Raw genomic sequence first — 18,209 nt, forward strand, 5'->3', positions numbered from 1 at the left:
GGATTAAGAAATATTTTGATGGGAGTGACAGTTCTGATGCAGCAAGACTGTGTGACACGCCACAATCAGTACACTGACCTGCTTAATTCTTGCATTTCCACTTTTTAACCTCACTATGTAGCATCATGTCTTCAGCAGTAACTCAGCAGAGAATTTCAGGAGCATCTGAAACCTCTTAGGATTTCACATGTATATTTACATAACTCTTTCACGAGCTCTCAACTACCAATTAAGTTTCTGCACCACTTCACAAAGCAGCAAAACACAGTATGGAGTGGCTGGGTGATGTACTCACAACTTTATCTGGCAGACTGCTTGAAGAACTGCTTTTCTAGGTGTTACACAAAAGCCCTGTTGTATCAGTAAGGAGCAACACATCACAAACTTGAGCCTTTTGCCTTACAGTTCTGTTCTTACCCATTCAGTGCATCTTCACAGACTCTGCCAGCTCTTTCCAGGATTACACTTGAAGACACATAATTTTTTTTTCTTTCTAATAAACCCCCTAAAAACCCAGTCAATACAAAACTTCATGCCCCTTGACTCAAAGACCATAACTCATGACACAGAAAGGATAGGATTTTCTGCAATACAGCCTTTAGAAAGTTTCCCCACCTGGTGAAATATGTAAAGCATGACCAATGCAAATGACACAAAGGCTCAGAAGCAGCTGAGGAGAAGGAATGACTGAAACAATTTCACTGTAGACCACAGAATAGTTTGCACAAGTGATATGCACCATGATCACATTACAGAACGGGTTAATTAATTCTCTAAATGGACTTTTCCGACAATCACTCAGTCTAGGAAAAGGAAAGAGACATTACCTTTTAAAGCTTACAAGAAGTAGAAGCCCCATATAAGATAAATGGTAGCAAACTGCACTTAAGTTACTGTTTTGGAATGGAAAAGTTTGTTTACTTGTCAACTAGAAGGCAAAGACTTTATCTGCAGACTTTTACAGAAAGGTAGAAACACACACTTTAGAAATTTAAGGGGGAACCTTGCATGAAAGGATGAAGGCAGAGGTATTGTTGTTCAGTTAGATACTAGTGTAGTAGGGCACTCTATTTCCCTGCTACTTTCAAGAAAAAGTTCTAGTCATATCTTTCACAGTCAGCAGGACTAGATAACTAGGGTCCTGCTTCTAGCTTTGAGAATTCACTCACTAGAGGAAAGAGCTCCTGCCCTGATATAATCAGCCTAAGTAAAGGGGCTGATGTACTGGTACTTAAAACTTGGCTTTCCATCTTAGTCTGTTAAGATTGTCCCAAGAGAACCTCTCTCAAACTGTCTACCTCTAATTTGCCCTTACCTCAAATCAACCAAAAGACCCTGAAAACCTCAACATAACTGCCCTTAGCAATACTGTAGAATCTCTTTAGTGATAATAGATGCAGGAAATAGATGCAAAAATCCTTGTACAAGGTTTTGAGAACAGTTTGCATGAGACAAGGTATATATGTTCAAATATCTGCCCTCAAATGACTTGATCCCTGCTTTTTTTGCCCCCTTTTGGAGGGGGAGGCCTTCGCTAATTATCTATTTCCAGTTAATATGGAACCACTCTCCCATAAGCTGATGCAGATGAGTGCATTGCAGCATGAAGTCTGTGGAAGCAACAGCTGGCATAGTACAGTCATCTGGTCTGATGAGTTTGGCATTCCAGCTTTTCCACTCCAGTGCATTTGATTCAAATCTTCTATTTCAGTCACAAGTAAAACAACCTTAGACAACATCATGCCACTTGCATGCAAAAAATCCCAACCTCAAAACTAGTGCAAACTATTGTATTAATGTGATTTGAACAAACAGCTTGTTTAAAGGAAACCAGAATGGGAAAACAAATCTAGACATTTTTCCCCCAGAAAAGTCAAACTTGTATAGGCTGGTTGAGTGACATACTGGGTGTAGAATGCATGCTAGTTTATGCAGTGTAAGTGACTTAATTTGTGAGTACATCAGTATATAGATTTTATTTTTCTTTGATTTAATATTAGGCACACCTTTTTCTTCACAGCTACTATGTATGCCCACTCTCTCCTCTCTTCATAGATGGCAAACTGGGCATAAATATTATTTACAGCAAAAACATTACCTTCTCATGTATTCCTTGCTCGTTAACCAATTTGAAGGTGTCAGCTTATGGATATTACAGTATTACCAAAGTGTTGTTGAGTTTTCTTTCCTGTTCACCTTCCAGAAAAACTGGTGAAGAACATGACACAAAGTTCCCAAATGCTCATCACTGCTGGACGGAAGTTTCTAACAATGACCTGTCCAGTAAATCCCTTGACACACTGCATCTACGTATATCTGTGGACTACTGTACTTCCACAGGGTACTAGAAGGAAAATTGAGGTTAAACAAACATCCAGACTATACACAGTCCTCTCTCCTGAAGACTCTACCTAAAGGAGCCACCAACTACACAATAAAAATACATAGTTCTGATCAAATAATATCTGGTGAAACAGCAGTGTTAAAGGCTATGGACCTGTGACTGAAGTGTGAAAACATGCTTCAAGCCACCCTAAAACCAGACATTCAAACTAGTAGAAGGTTTAAAAAAAATTAAAAAATCGCTGACATAGAGAGGACACAATACCTACTTCCTCCCCTTTTATTTTAGATCTTCCACAGAAATAGAAATTAGACACCATCTGCCTTAAAATCCCATTGCTACCTATCAACTTAATAAGCAAACCAATAAAAACCCAAGAGTAGAGTTACAGGAAAACATAGGTTTACCTTGCATCTTTTTCAGCTGTTTATGTAGATCCAGAGCGCACCAACAGGTAGTTTCTTCCACATCTCTAAGCTCTGAGCTGGGAGGGGTCACATTGTGCAACTAAAAGCAGCAGCAAAGCTGAAACTAAACAGACTCGTGAAGAACAGAAAGGTAGCCCAAAGGTTTAGTGTTGTTAATTCTTTGTTCAGTGGGGTTAACATAAGAACAACATCCTACTTTCAACAACAGTTGACATATCAGCTGCTTGTAGCAGCAGCACAAGATAGAACATTTTAATCCTTCTTTAACATTGGCAGTTAAGGATGAATGTGGTAACAGGAGACAAACAAGTCATTGGTGATTAGAAAGGCATTTGGAAAACTGGAATTTTTTTGAAAAGTTTTTTCTGATGGACAGGAAGAGGAAGGGAGACATCCCGAATCAACACTTCTGTGACTTCACTTCAGAGAATTCCCCTACCAAAGGTTTCAATCTTCAGATTTCCCAAAGGTTTAAATACAAAGAGCCAAAGACAACAAAGACACCACACACCTAATCTTGCTCGGATGTATGTTACAACATAGCAGAGTTGGTGGTTTTGGTTGTTTTGGGTTTCGTTTGGTTTTTTTTTCTTTTTATAACAGCTTCTTCAATTACAAGCTGCACACCTCCATTTGTACTGGGAGATGCTTCAAATTGTGAATATTAGTGTAAACTGTTACCTTGATCAAAGTTAAGCATTAACTTGTCCATCACACAGTAGGATCCACACTGAAGTAAAGGTGAGCTAGCCCTTCACTGAAACAGAAAGCAACTTGCAAAGCCTTTATGAGCAGCAGTGAGTGCACTGGACAGCCACACACTCAACGCACACTATGGGAACTCATTTTTAACACAGCAAGCCTCTTCACAGTTATCAAAGCCGCCCACTCTCAAAGGTGGAGCTTTCCCCATTCCAACTCTCCTGAAGAATTCAAATTTACTCAGTCACAATGTATTGTTTATAGAGGTCTCCTGTGCTTAGGGTTCCCTTGGAATGTATTTTACCTGGATTGAACGCATCTGAAAACCACAATTACCACTGCAGAACATTTGTGCTTCCAATAGGAGGTTGTAGTGCTGCACCTAAACAGACTTCACACTGGCGTTTATTTATGCATTAAGAAACATGCTCATACTTCAGCAAAGCCTTAATAAACCATTTAATGAACAGAGCAACAGTAACTAATTCATTTGCCTAAGGCCACGGAAGTGATAGAACTGAACCCGGTACTTTCACATCTCTGGCTCCAGACACTAGTCTATGCTTATCCTCGCTTAATTAGTAATTTAGAAAAATATGACTTGCCTTTAAGTTCTTATCAAGGTGCAACAGCAGAAGATCCATGGAGACCCATTCTTCTAGCTTTTTTGCAGTGTGGGGAATCATGTCAGTTGTATTGATATACCATGAGCATAAGGCCATATTACTAATACATACATACATTCCTCAAAATGAGAGAGAGCTACTTCTTTGTCTTAACCCATAATTTAAAAATAGAGCAGTTTTCGTGTATCAGTCCAACACCTTTGTTAATAAAGAATAAAACTGCCTTCCCCCTTTACTAGTGCAAACAAATGCTATGAGTTTTCTACTACTGCTGAAAATGTCAGTACTTTCAAAGTGTCCCTCCTCTAGACAAGCTGGGATCTGCACCAGTATTTGCCAATATGATCGTCAACTTTTTTTTATCTAGTGCCTCAATTTCTTGAGCACTGACATAGAAATTACTAGTGATGACATACACTGCCACCTTGTGTTACAATTTAGAACCAAAAAGGCCAGGAAAGTTTGATTTCACACAAACCAGTTCCAGTTTTAACAGCTTTCCTCCCCACCACCCCTCACAGCCACAGTCCCACAACAGTAGCCTCTCCACTTCTATGTGACTAAGATCTAGCTCAGGCTGCAAAAATGTAAGCCTCCATCACCTCAAGAAACAAAGTTGATTTTTCCACAGTGATGTAGGTACTTTCAACAGTACCTAATTTTGCAGATGGTTGGTGCTGAGTGGTACAGATAATACCTTTTAGGTTTGAGATGCTACTCCTCCAGCACAAGCAAATAAATACATATATTACAATACTGCATTGACAAAAAAAAAAGAAAAGAAAAAAGAGGCTAAACTATTAATCCCTTCCTCAACATGAATCTGAAGAATAACAATGGAACTTTAGATCCTTCAACTGTATTTTGAGAACAGGTATTGCATCATTCCCTCCTCTGCAAGAGGGTGAGAGCTCATTTACCTACAATGGCTGGGTAAAAACTGAGCAACCATCTTCTGTAGCACACACAGCTATTTCTTTCCTTATTTCTTATTTTCTTTAATTTCTTATTTCTTTAAATGAGAAAAAAACCCACAACCTCACACCCAAACCTAAACAACTAAACCCCAAAAAACCCTAAACAAACCAAAAGCCTGACGGCTGGGTAAGTATGACTTTGGGTAAGTATGGTCATCTAAAGGGAAAAGAAAATCTTCTGTTTTCTCTACTCTAAATAAATAGCACAGTACCAGAAAAACTTTAACAGATGCAGTATGTTTGCACAGACTGAAGTCCTAAATTACTGGTAGTCTTCCACGCAAGGCAATACTATGCAACCTGCAAAATGCTACTCTGTTATCTCCATGGTAGTAGTACCTACTTTATTTCTGCACTGGAGGTTTTTGCATTACCTTGTTTTTCCCAAATTGCCCATTGCAATAGAACCCTCACCATAATTCACAGAATTCACTAACAATTCTAGCATTCAGCAGGAATCTTTCTTGCTCTAGCAGATAGCAGCTTTTCCCATCAGGTGAGCTGGCAAACAAGTGTTCATAAAGGAATATGCTAAAGTTAAGTAGCATTCACTGACCAATTCTGACAGAAGATAAAAGACCTTTTTTTGGTACATTCCTTTCTTTCCCTCTCCCACCCAAGCAGAAAAAAACAAGACACAAGTCTTCTGCCATACTAATGTATTCCATCTTTCAAAAAGAAAGACATGATTTTAATATTACTTAACAATATGTTAAAAAAGTAGCCAGTTAGGCTTCAGTGTTAATACAATTATACACTCTATAACAGATTTGATAGTGTGAGTACTGTTCTTTTTTAAATTTTCTCATTCTGCAAGTATTCTTACACAAGCTGGCTACAAGTCAGGAAAAAAAAAATCAAAACACAAATAGCGTAACTTGTACACTCTTAAACAGTAGATTGTGAAAGAACTGAGGAAATACTTGTCCCATAAGAGCCTCTTTTTCATGAAGTCATGTCAGGAGAATTCTGGAGCAGATGAAAGCACAACTGACTAGGTCCATTCCTCTGTCAGGAGTCAGAATGACAAAACATAGCTAGATGCAGAAGTGACAGGAGCCACTGCAGATGATGCAAACTAGTATTTTGGCCTCCACCCAAGCCTAAGCAATTTAAAGTCTTTGAGGCCAAGGCATTCAGAAGGAGATGGAAAAGAGCTATTGTTCCAACTCCAACAGCATACAGCTACAATCAAATAAGTCTCACTCACAGACTACAAGCACACAAGCTAACAAATTCAGGTAGAAAGTGGCAATTTTTCAGTCCGCAAGAATTATCAGGCCAAAGGGTTCAGTGCAGATCCACACAGCACTGGGGACAAGGCAAGGCAGCACTGGCTCAAGACCAGGTAAGCTCTCAGCACAGCAGGACAGGTAAGTGGAGTTGTCGTTCATTGATTCCTGCAGGGTTCCTTCCCCATATTGTGTCATTTCAATGTGCAGCAAAGGTGGTTTTTTTCAAGCTAAAATTGGACCAGTTGATGGAAAGTCTCTGCCTTGTCTGTCTGGCAGAATCCAAGCAGAATCTGAAAAGAAGCAAGTGATAAAGTGAAACTGGTATACTGAAAACCAAACCACAGGTGTTATCCCTCTTTTTGAAGAGCGGCTCTCATTCAGAAAGTCAAAGCTTGTTAAAAAAGTACAAAAACAAATAATCACTTGTCCATCACTCAAGTGCATCACAAACCAGTTCCTTTACACAGCACTGCATTATCAAGAGGAAAGTAAATGAAACAGACAAGAACACTGTGTATTTAGCAGCACAGAAGCTAGCCAAATGTTACCTAGAAACAGAGGTGACATTGCTGTGTTTACTAAAAATCCTTCTAACAGGCAGAATGAGCGGTGAATAATGTCTAAAGTAGAAGCACCACTGGCATGGGACATTGCAGCTTCTTTTCTGAATACAGAAAAATTAAGTTTGAAACAGCAACTTAGGGAAATAGGTTGGTTTACAATACAGCCCATCAGTAGCCCTCCTGCCTGGAAAAAGCACCTTTATAGAGTGAAAATCCACTTATTCGCTTTCACTGAACACAATTTACAGAAGAACTTTTGGAAAAGGTTGACACGTGCAGGCATTGCAGTGACAGTTCATGCTGAGGAAATGTACCAAGGCAAAGGGTAGCTTTGTCTAGGCTAAAGGCTGCAGGATAACATCAAGGTAGCACACAGCTCTCTGGAAGGCTACACACCTTCTGTAACAACTGAAAGCCAAAAAAGGGGAGCAGAGAGCAAAGACAAAATAGAAAGGTACAGTGGCAGAACTGAAACTTCTTCTTTCTATGCTAAAGTTAGAAGTAGTTTGCAAAATTAGTTCCGGATTCAGGGTGTAATTAATGTATCTATTATGATACTATAAAGTAGGAAGAAGAGATGATGAATTAAGAAACAGTAAAATGTATAGATAATTAGGCCTGGGCAGCTCATTGCCATGGAGCGCTATTAAAGCAAGCGAGTTGGTAGCCTTACAAGTATTACATTGAAAATTATCAAATTATAGAAAACCCATGCATTAAAGGTGTATTCACAGCATTAAGTAGCTTTTTTTCTCCCCTAAAACAGCACCTTTCAGGGCATTTCAGACACCTTTTCTAAACAGGTATACATAAAAAATTGTATGTTACTATCATCTGTTAGGATGTGTGTGTAAAGGAGCTGATGACACCGATTATTCAACTGATTATAAAACAATACAGGTGAAGTTTTTACTTTTCATTTGGAATCATGTTTGACAGGTTTTATCTCCAAACTTCAGTGGCACTTCCACAAATACAGGCCCACTGCTTCATTTGTCGTATTGCGAGTAGATCGGTGACAAGAACTTCTCTGTTTTCTACCTACTGATACTGCCAACTTGAGCAAAGCTAAGGATATTCCATAAAACCCACCAAAGCTAGCACCAATATATGTGGCACATCTCACCTGTAAAACCTGCACTTTTCATCAATTCTTTAATTGGTATCACTCAAAAATATTTAAGAATTGTGAGTAATCTTTTAATACATTGTAGCTCCATAAACAAAAGACACGTGCATTTTATACTATAATAAACAGTCAGTCACACTCTCTCCTGAGCCAGACACGCATTGCATCTCAGGCACAAAGACTATCAAAATGATATAAGTCTAGCAAAGCACATGAAATCCATACTGAAAGCCCTTTCTTAAAAAAACCCAACATTTAGACAAAGGGGTTTAGCTGCTTGTAGAAAAAATATGATAAATGAGGATGTTCTGAAAGCCTTGATGGGAACTTGGGAGACACATAGATGACTCTCACTCTTTTCTGTAATTATGCCCATAAATCTACATCTTTCACAATTGTTATAGTATCCAGAACGTCAGCTTGTAACAGGATTTGCTTTGTAACAACTCAGGCTTTTCTGCTAGGAGTTATGAAGTTATAAGGTGGTTTTGGTTTGGGTGTTTGTTTTTAAACTAAGGTATACAGAAGGAAGCATAACTTTATGTGTAAGGACTACACCACTTTACCTTTTAAAATACTCCACTTCTCGCTCTGTTTCATCCATTTCCACACTGTCTAGATCAATGTCTTTGGGTAGAAACACATCATCTACAAAGGAACAAGGATGATACTACATTAGATTCCATAGGGAGGGGGGAACGAGGAGGGAAGAAGCTTGAAGAAGCTGCATTAAAGATGTTTCTGGAGAACTGCCTGAACTTTGGAGACTATGAATTATGCATGTTCAGGCTGAATTAATGCAAAGCTATAATGAGAAAAACACTTCCTAAAACCCCTATACTACTACCTCTGTTTGCTCTTTAAGGAGTTACACTGGGAACAGGCAAGAGATGAATTAACAGTAAAGTTACTGGTTGCATGGGTTGCAAAAGATGCTATAAATCTGGAATACTCAAATTGAAAGGGCTCTATAGCTGAAGAATAGCATTCAACTGCCTGAAATTTGTTGGCCTTACTACTAAGACGACTGCTTTAGAAACATTATGAAAAACGGTATTTATAAAGAAAAACATTTAAGAAATTCCGTGTTCGTAGAGCTGCTTTACTCTGTCTGGGACACGATGTGTCTGCAAGAGCCTAAGTCATACTCATTACAAGTAGGAGGGGTTTTTTTAAAAACTTTTTTTACGTATTTTAATGTGGCCTGAATTTGAGCCTCAGCTATAGCAAAGTTGGTTGGTACTTTGTGCTGTCTCGAGCGTATGATTCTCCTTTGTACTTACATAAATAAAGCTTCAGAAAGCATAAATTTTTGTAGAAACCAATTTGAGCATTTTCTTCTTAAAGTCTCCTTTCCTATGACATATATGCTCTAACCTCATTCTTGAAGCCATTTTAGAACCTGTTCTAAAAATGCTGAGATAAAGCAGCTAACTGAAAACACTGAGTACACAGGAGGACTCTCTAGAATACTTGAGATAACAAGGACAGTCAGCTCTCTTCTAAAGGCATTCCTGTTAGTTCAGAAGTTGCACATCTTTGCCATACAACTTATGTAAAGGCCCCATCAACACAGGGCTTCCTTATACCTCTAGTTTTTTTTCAGAATCTTTGTAACAAGGAGTAAAAATACCATCAGAATGAATTTTTTGAGAAACCTATCACACCAAATGCAATAATGTTGACTGCCTTTTAACATTTCATTTGAAAACTCAGTTAAAAAAAACCCCAAACTTTGTTACTCTCTTTTTCTTAGTTAACTTATCTTCTTAGTTAATTTTTTTATGCCTGTACTAATTCAGTAAATCAGGCCTAGGTCTTGAACAAATTATTGCTAAATGAAAGAATTAATCTTGCAGTATCTTTCCTATAGTTTTAAGGTCAGAACTACTCAAAGTGGCAATCTAGTCCTAACTCTTGAGAGAATAGTACAATTACCTCTCTATAAATTCAAAACCACGTACTTATTTTTTTATATTTAAACAGTTTTCAGAAATTATAACTACACTCCATTTAAGAACAGAGTACAATGTTTGGGGGGTAGGAAGGAGGAATAGATGCAGGTAGCTACCTAGCTCCTACACTAAACACCCTCCATCCCCCCCCCCCCCCCCCCCCCAACAGTTGCTCTTGCAAACATCTCTAGTCTTTTTGCTCCTGACTCCGGAGTTTTGTCTTATTACAACAACAAGAGTACATTCTCCTTGGGAAATTAAAAACAGTAAACCAAAACCCATTCTGAAAACCCCAACCACACCATGCCCAAGAATGAAAGTATCAGAGAAACGGGTTCAATGCTCTATTGCTGCTTGACTGACACAATAGAAACATCAAATGTAAGAGGAGTTAAGAAGTAAGACTGGTGGGCTGACTCAACCTAACCAGGAAACAACAAACCTAAAGTTGGACACTACACCTAGCACTCTCAAGAACTGGGAATATTGTTCATGTTTTTGTAATAAAGTTTAATAAACATAAATATATTGAAACACTGGCAGAGACTGCCAAGGGATCAGGGCCTTCTATCTTGATGTGCCTACCAAACAGAACAGTAATGAGCCCAGCAGTATGAAGTCATTCTGGTGAATAGGCATTTAATTTATGCACCATAATCACTCAGCTACCGGGTGATCCCAGGGAAATGACTGGGTGCTCCAGACAGATGTGTCTGCCACAAAACTGCTGACACAACTGGGGATCCCAGTATGGAGCAGGCACATGCAGGAATAAACTGGTTCCAAAGAATGGCAGTGAAATTAGCATGCTGACAAAGCCAGCCACCTAGCACTACATATGATCTTAGTTCTGGCATTAGGTGTTCGATGTTTTCAGGAGAACAAACAAAAAAATACATTATTTACTTCACCATTCAATGTAATTAATACATTAAAGGAATTATTTCCACTGATAAAATGCATATTTATACATGAATAACCCTTCTTTGGCTGTAGGAACCCCTTATTTTCCTTGCTCTAAGAGTAAGGCCAACTCTCCACTATAGCCGTAACGCTGCATGAAAAACAACCTTGCTTGTAAAGAAGTTAAAAATTAATTTCATCATACTATTGAGTTATTTTAAGCAAGATATGCTTTACAGAAAAGACTGCCTTTAACTGACAAAAACCCCATATAAAGCCAGCAGTGTATGCTAAAGCACTGCACATCTCTCTACTAAAGCAATACGCCTCTCCCAGCTGTTACAATTACAACTACATGAGTTTTCGTGACACCAGTTTTTCTGTTTCTTGAATTTACATTGGCAGTAACGACTGAAGATAAGTATTTCAAACTTCTGGACTTAAGTGGTAACAATAAAACCAACTCAAGGTCTTCAACTTTCTTATACACTTACCAATAGAATTGTTGACTTTGTCCCCTTTTTTCTTCTTGTTTTTCTTGTTCTTGCCTTTTGGTTGAGGAGAATCTGCAAGTATTAGCTTATTGTTTTGTTGCTGTTCGCTTGGTGAAGGGGATTCACTTGTTACTGGTGCTTTCTCTTCCTTTACATGGTTCAACTGCTTTTTGTTGTTACTGTTTAATTTCTTCTCCTCCTTTTTCGGTTCTGCAAGTGTTGTGAGCTCTGCTGCTTTTGCTTTGGATTCTATTTGGTTTCTGGTTTTAGTCTGAATCTCAGCTGCTTTGGGGGATTCAACAGGCTTTTTCACTTGTTCAGCACACGGTTTGTTTACCTGTTTTAGTTTCTGTTTGCTGTTTCCTTCTTTATGTTGATGCATAATATCAAGCAGAAAAGAGAGGGGCTCATGCGGTTTTACGCTCCCCTCTTTCTGATAAAGCAGCTTTGAGTCTCTAGTGTTTACAGGATTGGATAGTTCACAGCCTGTCTCCGAAGCTGGCCTCTGTTCTGTATGATTCACATGTCTTGACAGTGAACCAGAGGAGGTTTCAATCTTTTCTGATTGCTCAAGTGTACCATTCTGAATGTCTTCGGGTGCATTTGGGACAGATTCCTTCACTGCCTGGCAGTTTTGAGTAAGCATGTCCACCTTCTGACAGTCTTTACTTGTTCGTTCTTTCTTCTTTTTCTTTACAGCTCGTAACTGCTGAAGTTCTTGAAGCCGTTGAAACTCTTGTTTCAGCCTCTCTTCTTCCTCTCGCTGCCTCTGTTCCTCAAGCAACTGGTGATGCTCCCTCTCCCTGGCTTCTGCTTCCAGTCGAGCCTTTTCTTCCAGCTACAAAATAACAATAGCTTTATTGAAAGCAACAAGTATTTTTCAAATCAAAGTTTTAGGGATTATTACTACTTCATGTTAATGTATGAATATATTAAATCCAGAAGTCTGCATAGCAAGCGACTATTTATACACAAGCCTCCCCTTAAAGTACACTGTAATCTTTCCTCTATTTCTGATTTCTATGTTTCTGTAACATATTTGACTGCTGTTAATACCAACTGTTGATCTTCTCTTTGCTACTGCTAAGCCAAGCTCCACATCAAAGTTTTTTATAACCACAAATACCTACTGCAAACAAAACATTCAGCTTGATTCTCCACAGCTGCAGGTATAACTAAGGTCACTCAGGTTTGTATCTTGTTGCGTCCTTTACCCGTTCCCTTGCTACGGTAGCACAGTTGCTCTGTTCATGAACATTAAGACCACCACTCATTAAAATCATTTTACAGCAAAACACTAAGCACATTAAAGCTACATTAAAAGTTGCCAAAAATAGCAAGGATGGTGGTTTTCTGTTGTCCATTAAACACATGCAACAAAGATGCAAAGGATTTTTTTCCCGACTATTACTGCAAATGCCTAAGACTTCACTGCGCAGCACTGATCTTGCATCATCAACAAAATGAAAGCAAGTCATACCCAGAGAACAATAATGTCCATTTATTTCTTGCACATTTAGAAGTGCCTGTATGGGATTACTTTTTCACAGTTATAGAAGTCATGCAAAAAACCCAATGAGAATCTTCAATGTCTTATGCTCAGACTTTTGCAAAATGACTTTTATTTCTAAATAGCTCCCTGAGGCCTCAAGTTGCTGAATAGTGCTACAACAGGAACATAAAGGATATAATTTGTGCATATCAGGTCTTCCAAACCCATGGAAACACTTAAAGAATGCAGAATTAGTGCCAGCAAGCAAATCCACAGACAAGAATTATTTACAGTACCGTCACACAATGTGCCTACCAAAATTCAAAAAACATTCAGCAACCACATTGCACCTTGAACTTTATACCTAAAGCTGGTACTTAGTACAAAAAGCCTACTTGTTCAACTTAAAGTTTCCTCTATTAAACTCAGTAAATACTGTTTTCAAGAAATAATTTCACTGTTACACTTCAGAGTTTTTTAGAAATGTTTTTGCTAACTTCCAATTAAAAGCAACCTGTAGTCTTTCTTCCCTGCTCCCTCTCTGCAGCTTGCCACTTCACTCTGGCTTGGGACAGCCCTTCGTGTCATGACATGGCACAGTGCTTAACCTCTTGCAATCAGGACATTAAGGTGCCCAGTGCAATTGTTCTAAAAAGATGAAATCTTGACTTTTCCACTCTCATAGAAGGACTGACCTTATGTTTCCTGGCTTCCGACAGATACCTTACAACCATTATCCCAGTAAAGGAACACTAATTTTCTAACATACCCCACATTTTAAAATGTCAATTTTACAAAACAATAAAATTCTTAATATCTCTGATACTTAGAAAAAGCTTCCTAAAGTGTTGGAAATTACAATATCAAGCTGACTTGGAACAAAAGACATGACCAGTGACATTGTGAGGAATCCTCAGTCTGCTGCATACCTCTTCTAACACTACCTGAGTAGTTAAGCTTATGTACAAGGTAAGTTTATGTACACACAGGGAGACTACAACAAAGCACAGAGAAAACAATTATACCATTATTATAAAGTCAGTATACAGCGTTATACTTACAGAGAGAGCACAGATTAAAAACATGATGTGTAGGATAAACATGCTTCTGTGTCTTACCTTTCTCTGCTTATGTCTTGCACGCTTGGCTGCCCGAGAACTGCTTACTGGTTTGGTTTCAGAGCTGTTTATAAACTGTAGCAAGTCTTCCACTTTCCGGTGATCAACAAGACTTTCCCTTTCAGAGATCTGATCTGGTTTCTTCGGCTGCTCCTCTTTTCTTTTTGTTAGACGTAAACGAAGCTTTTCTCGCATCTCTGCGTAATTTCTACTGGTTGGTGCAGCTGGAGGCTAAAGGACACCAGACAAACCCTTAGTGACTACATGCAAAAATCTCACTGACCTAATACTTTTGAGATTTTAGAGACCCTCAAATGACTGGCAAGGTCCGAGCTCTTTATTGTTGTTATGCATACCTAAAGGTGTGTTTAGCAGGCAAAAGACCTGTCAGACTTGGTGCTAGCTTGTGGAATGTGTTTTCCAACTGCAAGAATTACTGATCTCGGGGAGGAAGTGAGAAGATAAAGAAATGCCTTTTTGCACGAAAGGGAGATATCCATATTTTCTTGTGGTCTGTATACCACATTTGAGAATCTGGAAGGAGCAGACATTTGCTGCTGTTCCCATCTTCTGTGAAGTCTGTTTCAGATTTCGGGCTACATGGGCCCCTGGGCTGTAACTGTGAAGGTCCGATTACCCTGCACTGAAGCATGTCACATACCTCCAGTGGAGTCACATCAGTAACTTGTTAATACTGCTGCAAGTTGAATTCTTGTGCTCATATCTGTATTCCCATCCACCACTCCTGCCTCTCCACTCCTCATTCCTCTTCCCCTCCTGCTGCCTTACCTTCTCTCTCGCACCAGATCTGGTGCCCATCTGCTTGGGGCTACACAGGTTCAACGCATTAAACCAGCAAAACAAAGCCTATTAACTTAAAAACACTATAGCATTCTGCCACTTTAGCAAAACGAGTAACTTACTGTGCAAGCAGATGACTATCAAAGACAGATCAATCACAGACATGGTGGAAACATGCAATGAGAAACAGGATCCCCTCCCTGCCCCTTTCAGTCACAGGGCAGGGGGTTTTAATTCACTTCAAATCCTAAGAGGAAACTGGATCTGATCAAATACACGATCAATAAGCTGAGTTTTTACTTCAAATAGGAAAAAAATGCCAGTGACTCAAATTCTACTAGTTAATTGATTATTAAAACAGTCTATACACAGATTTGCAAATGAGGCCACCAGGAAAATGAAATTTCAAGGTAAGAAAAAAATTGAATGGGGCAGCTTAACAGCTTTTAGCATTTCATTTGTGCAAATGAAGAGACACATTTACAAGACTTCACTAGACATTACTGGTATGAAGTTAACTTAAGGATGCTTCAAACAAAGTATTAAAATAAAGAACATAAGGGAACACTTATTTTTTTATAACCTTCACACTTTAGAACTTCATAATTTCTTCAAAACAGCCTTTTAATACAAGACAGTGCCTATCAAAATGCACCAGTAAAGAACATAATTTGTAATATTGAAAACACAGAAAAAGCAGCTTGTGCTTTCTTTTGAAGAAAGTATAATTTATGCTTACACTGCCTAAGTTTAGGGTAAGAGTAGTTTTTGGTGTTTTTTTCCTCCCCCCCCCTCCCCACCAATCAAGTTAACATGACTACTTTGAGAATCGCTACTTTTACAGAGGGAAGAATGGCTCATAAATGGCTACAAACATTTCAAACAATATCCTATATAAGAGTACTTTTATCCAAACTCATTACACTATTTGTCATTACAGTACTACAGATGAGTGTATGAATTTTGTGAAGTTATTTATATGGCTCAATGTCCCTGTTAGCAGCCAAACATGGCATCTGTAATCCAAGTCAATTACTTCCTAAACATTTTAGTAATTTGTATTGCTCTTGAATTGCTTTCAACTGGAAAGGTCTGTTTCAATTCTTCATTTCAAAGAGGAAAATTACTTTCTAACCATGCCCCTCTTACTACTTCTCTTCAGTCAGCTCCACTGCCACCTCCTTAGTTGTAGTCTGATAAATCACATGCAATCAGTGATGAGTAAGTGACAAAAAAAGCAAATAAAACCAATTTAAAAATCACACAACTTACTCCTCCGTGGCCAAAGAATTCACAGTAACAGCAGTCACAGTATTTTCCTTCCTTCTGATTTGTGGATGTTGAGGTACTGGAGCTATGCTCTGAACAGCTGTCATCATCTTGGCTCTCCTCTCCATCATACTGTTGATGATCATACGTGTTACTGTTCTCACAGCGATGGCCCTCACAATCAGGATCACTATGTTAAATCAAGAAAAAGCATATAAAAACTTCTAGATTATAATAGATAAAGTATTTGAAGAAATCCCCACATGTACAGTTTTATGTATATCTACCAGGAACAATGATCCTTGAACTGGGATATCAGCCACCAGTGATGCATCAAAACCTGAAGGCCTTAATCAGGTAGCATGGAGATACTCGAAACCAAGTAACAAGATAAGGTGACATACGGGAAAGTGATTTACAAAACCTCATTTAGTGACTCATTGAATGAGCAGCCTAGAGAATGAGTTTTGGAACTACTCTTCCTGGCTTTCAACAGGTAAAATTAGTTCCAGCAGTAGGGATTCTAGCTTTTTTTAACAGAACAGTTTTGAAACTGTTGCTCGTCTCATTACTTGAGGTCTGTGGAGAGCTGTGTTGTTGGAAAGTAACAAACTTATTTCAAGAACTCCCTGGTTTTAGATAGTTCGGGTATTTTTTTAAGCCCCTGCCTTAAATAAAGCCAAGGTCAGCTAAAACCAAAATATTCCCATTACTCTGTTCACACATTTACTTTCAAGAGGAAATACTAGCTGACTCTTCAATAAGCAGGTATACAGCACTTTATTCCCTTCAGAGCACTGCATAACTACGCACCCAACACACCTACTGTGTAGTTCTTCTAAATCTAATGTAATCTTACTTCAGAAATAAAAAAGTATTTTAAAAAACAATCCACTCATCTAGCATCAGTATTTCTCTATTCTTATGTTAGAAAGGTGAAAACAGGCCATAATGTCTTATCTGCAAAACATGTGAACCTTCTTTCTACCCTCACTTCCCCACTCTCCTCAACTCCCTGCAAGTTTTTCATAAACTAGTGACCAGGACAGACTGAAAAAACATTCAACTTGATACTAAAGTATGGGAAAAGCTAAGCAAAACTGTTGCACATAACAGGAGATACTGAGGTCACAGCAAACATTCCCACTAGTCAGCTTGAGCGACCTTGGCATCACAGGGTGTCCAAAAGCATGTGGGACAGCATGTGCTGGGGTAACAGATACGATTCCATGGAAATCAAAGCTTCCTTAGTCCCTCACTCACTAGATTGAAGACTAGAGCATAAAGCAGTTTTTCCCATTATAGCATGACTGATTCATACAGCCTGCAATAATTGTTAGTGGGTTTACTATAGACTAAAATTACTTTCATCATGTTGGCACCTGGAGATGATGCTAAAAGCTGGATTTGTATTGCAGTAATAAGCCTACATTCAAATTCTCTCCCTACACTAGGGAAGAAAGTTTCTTTACAAAATTGCAGTAATTTCTCGAGAGCATGAAAGAACAGTTGCTTGGTTTGTGATATCATCAATGAAACCAGTTGACAACAGAAGGAAGAGCCTTTTTGTAGGCATTCAGGTATGCAGTTATCTATCTTCTGAAAACCACCACTGTAGCCAGGAGACTACATTCATCAGCAACCACAACCACAGCCCTAGAGGTCGCAGAATACTTACGAGCAATGACTCAACTGCTTTTCTGTTACACCTGCACTCCTCAGACATACCAATGACTTGGCACCACTGTCAGCCTGCCACGATACGTAACACTACAGGAAGACAGCTCCACACTCTCCCCAACCTTGAAAACCTTTGAAAACCACACAATCTTTCCACACTACATCCACTGTGTAAGTGGTGGGACTGACACCTAAGGAGTCTTAAGAGCAGTCAGAAAAGTGTGTCTGGCTTCAAGACCACATATGACCCTTTCAATTTAAGCTAAAACTGTCTATACTTCATAGTTTTTCATAGCTTTTCATTCCCAGTTGCCATTTAACACCAAAATCACAGAAAACAGATACATTACACAACAGGTTTGTGTCTCAGCAGCAGTGCTCACTACAGAGTAAGAAAGAACAGAGCTTGACAGTCCCACACCAAGCTACATATCAAGTATCTGAGCTTGGTCTCATTTGCTGAGCAGACAAACAACTCTTCTTTCACACTAGA

At 38.8% G+C, this 18,209-nt stretch overlaps 1 protein-coding gene across 1 annotated transcript in view; it reads right to left on the reverse strand.

The window, feature by feature from the left end:
• Positions 1–5,727: 5,727 nt before the first annotated feature.
• Positions 5,728–18,209, reverse strand: part of FAM193A (family with sequence similarity 193 member A) — a gene marked incomplete at its 5' end in the record, with an annotated part of 74,599 nt that continues 62,117 nt past the window's right edge. Inside the window, 5 exons of the mRNA XM_084266837.1 lie at positions 5,728–6,602; positions 8,571–8,652; positions 11,357–12,194; positions 13,967–14,197; positions 16,040–16,226. Of these exons, the coding sequence (XP_084122963.1) occupies positions 6,509–6,602; positions 8,571–8,652; positions 11,357–12,194; positions 13,967–14,197; positions 16,040–16,226 (1,432 nt within the window). The 3' untranslated portion in view covers positions 5,728–6,508. The remainder of the gene's footprint in view (positions 6,603–8,570; positions 8,653–11,356; positions 12,195–13,966; positions 14,198–16,039; positions 16,227–18,209) is intronic.

Source organism: Gallinula chloropus, assembly GCF_964237585.1.
Source record: "Gallinula chloropus genome assembly, chromosome: 7".
In the NCBI taxonomy this organism is placed as follows: Eukaryota; Metazoa; Chordata; class Aves; order Gruiformes; family Rallidae; genus Gallinula; species Gallinula chloropus.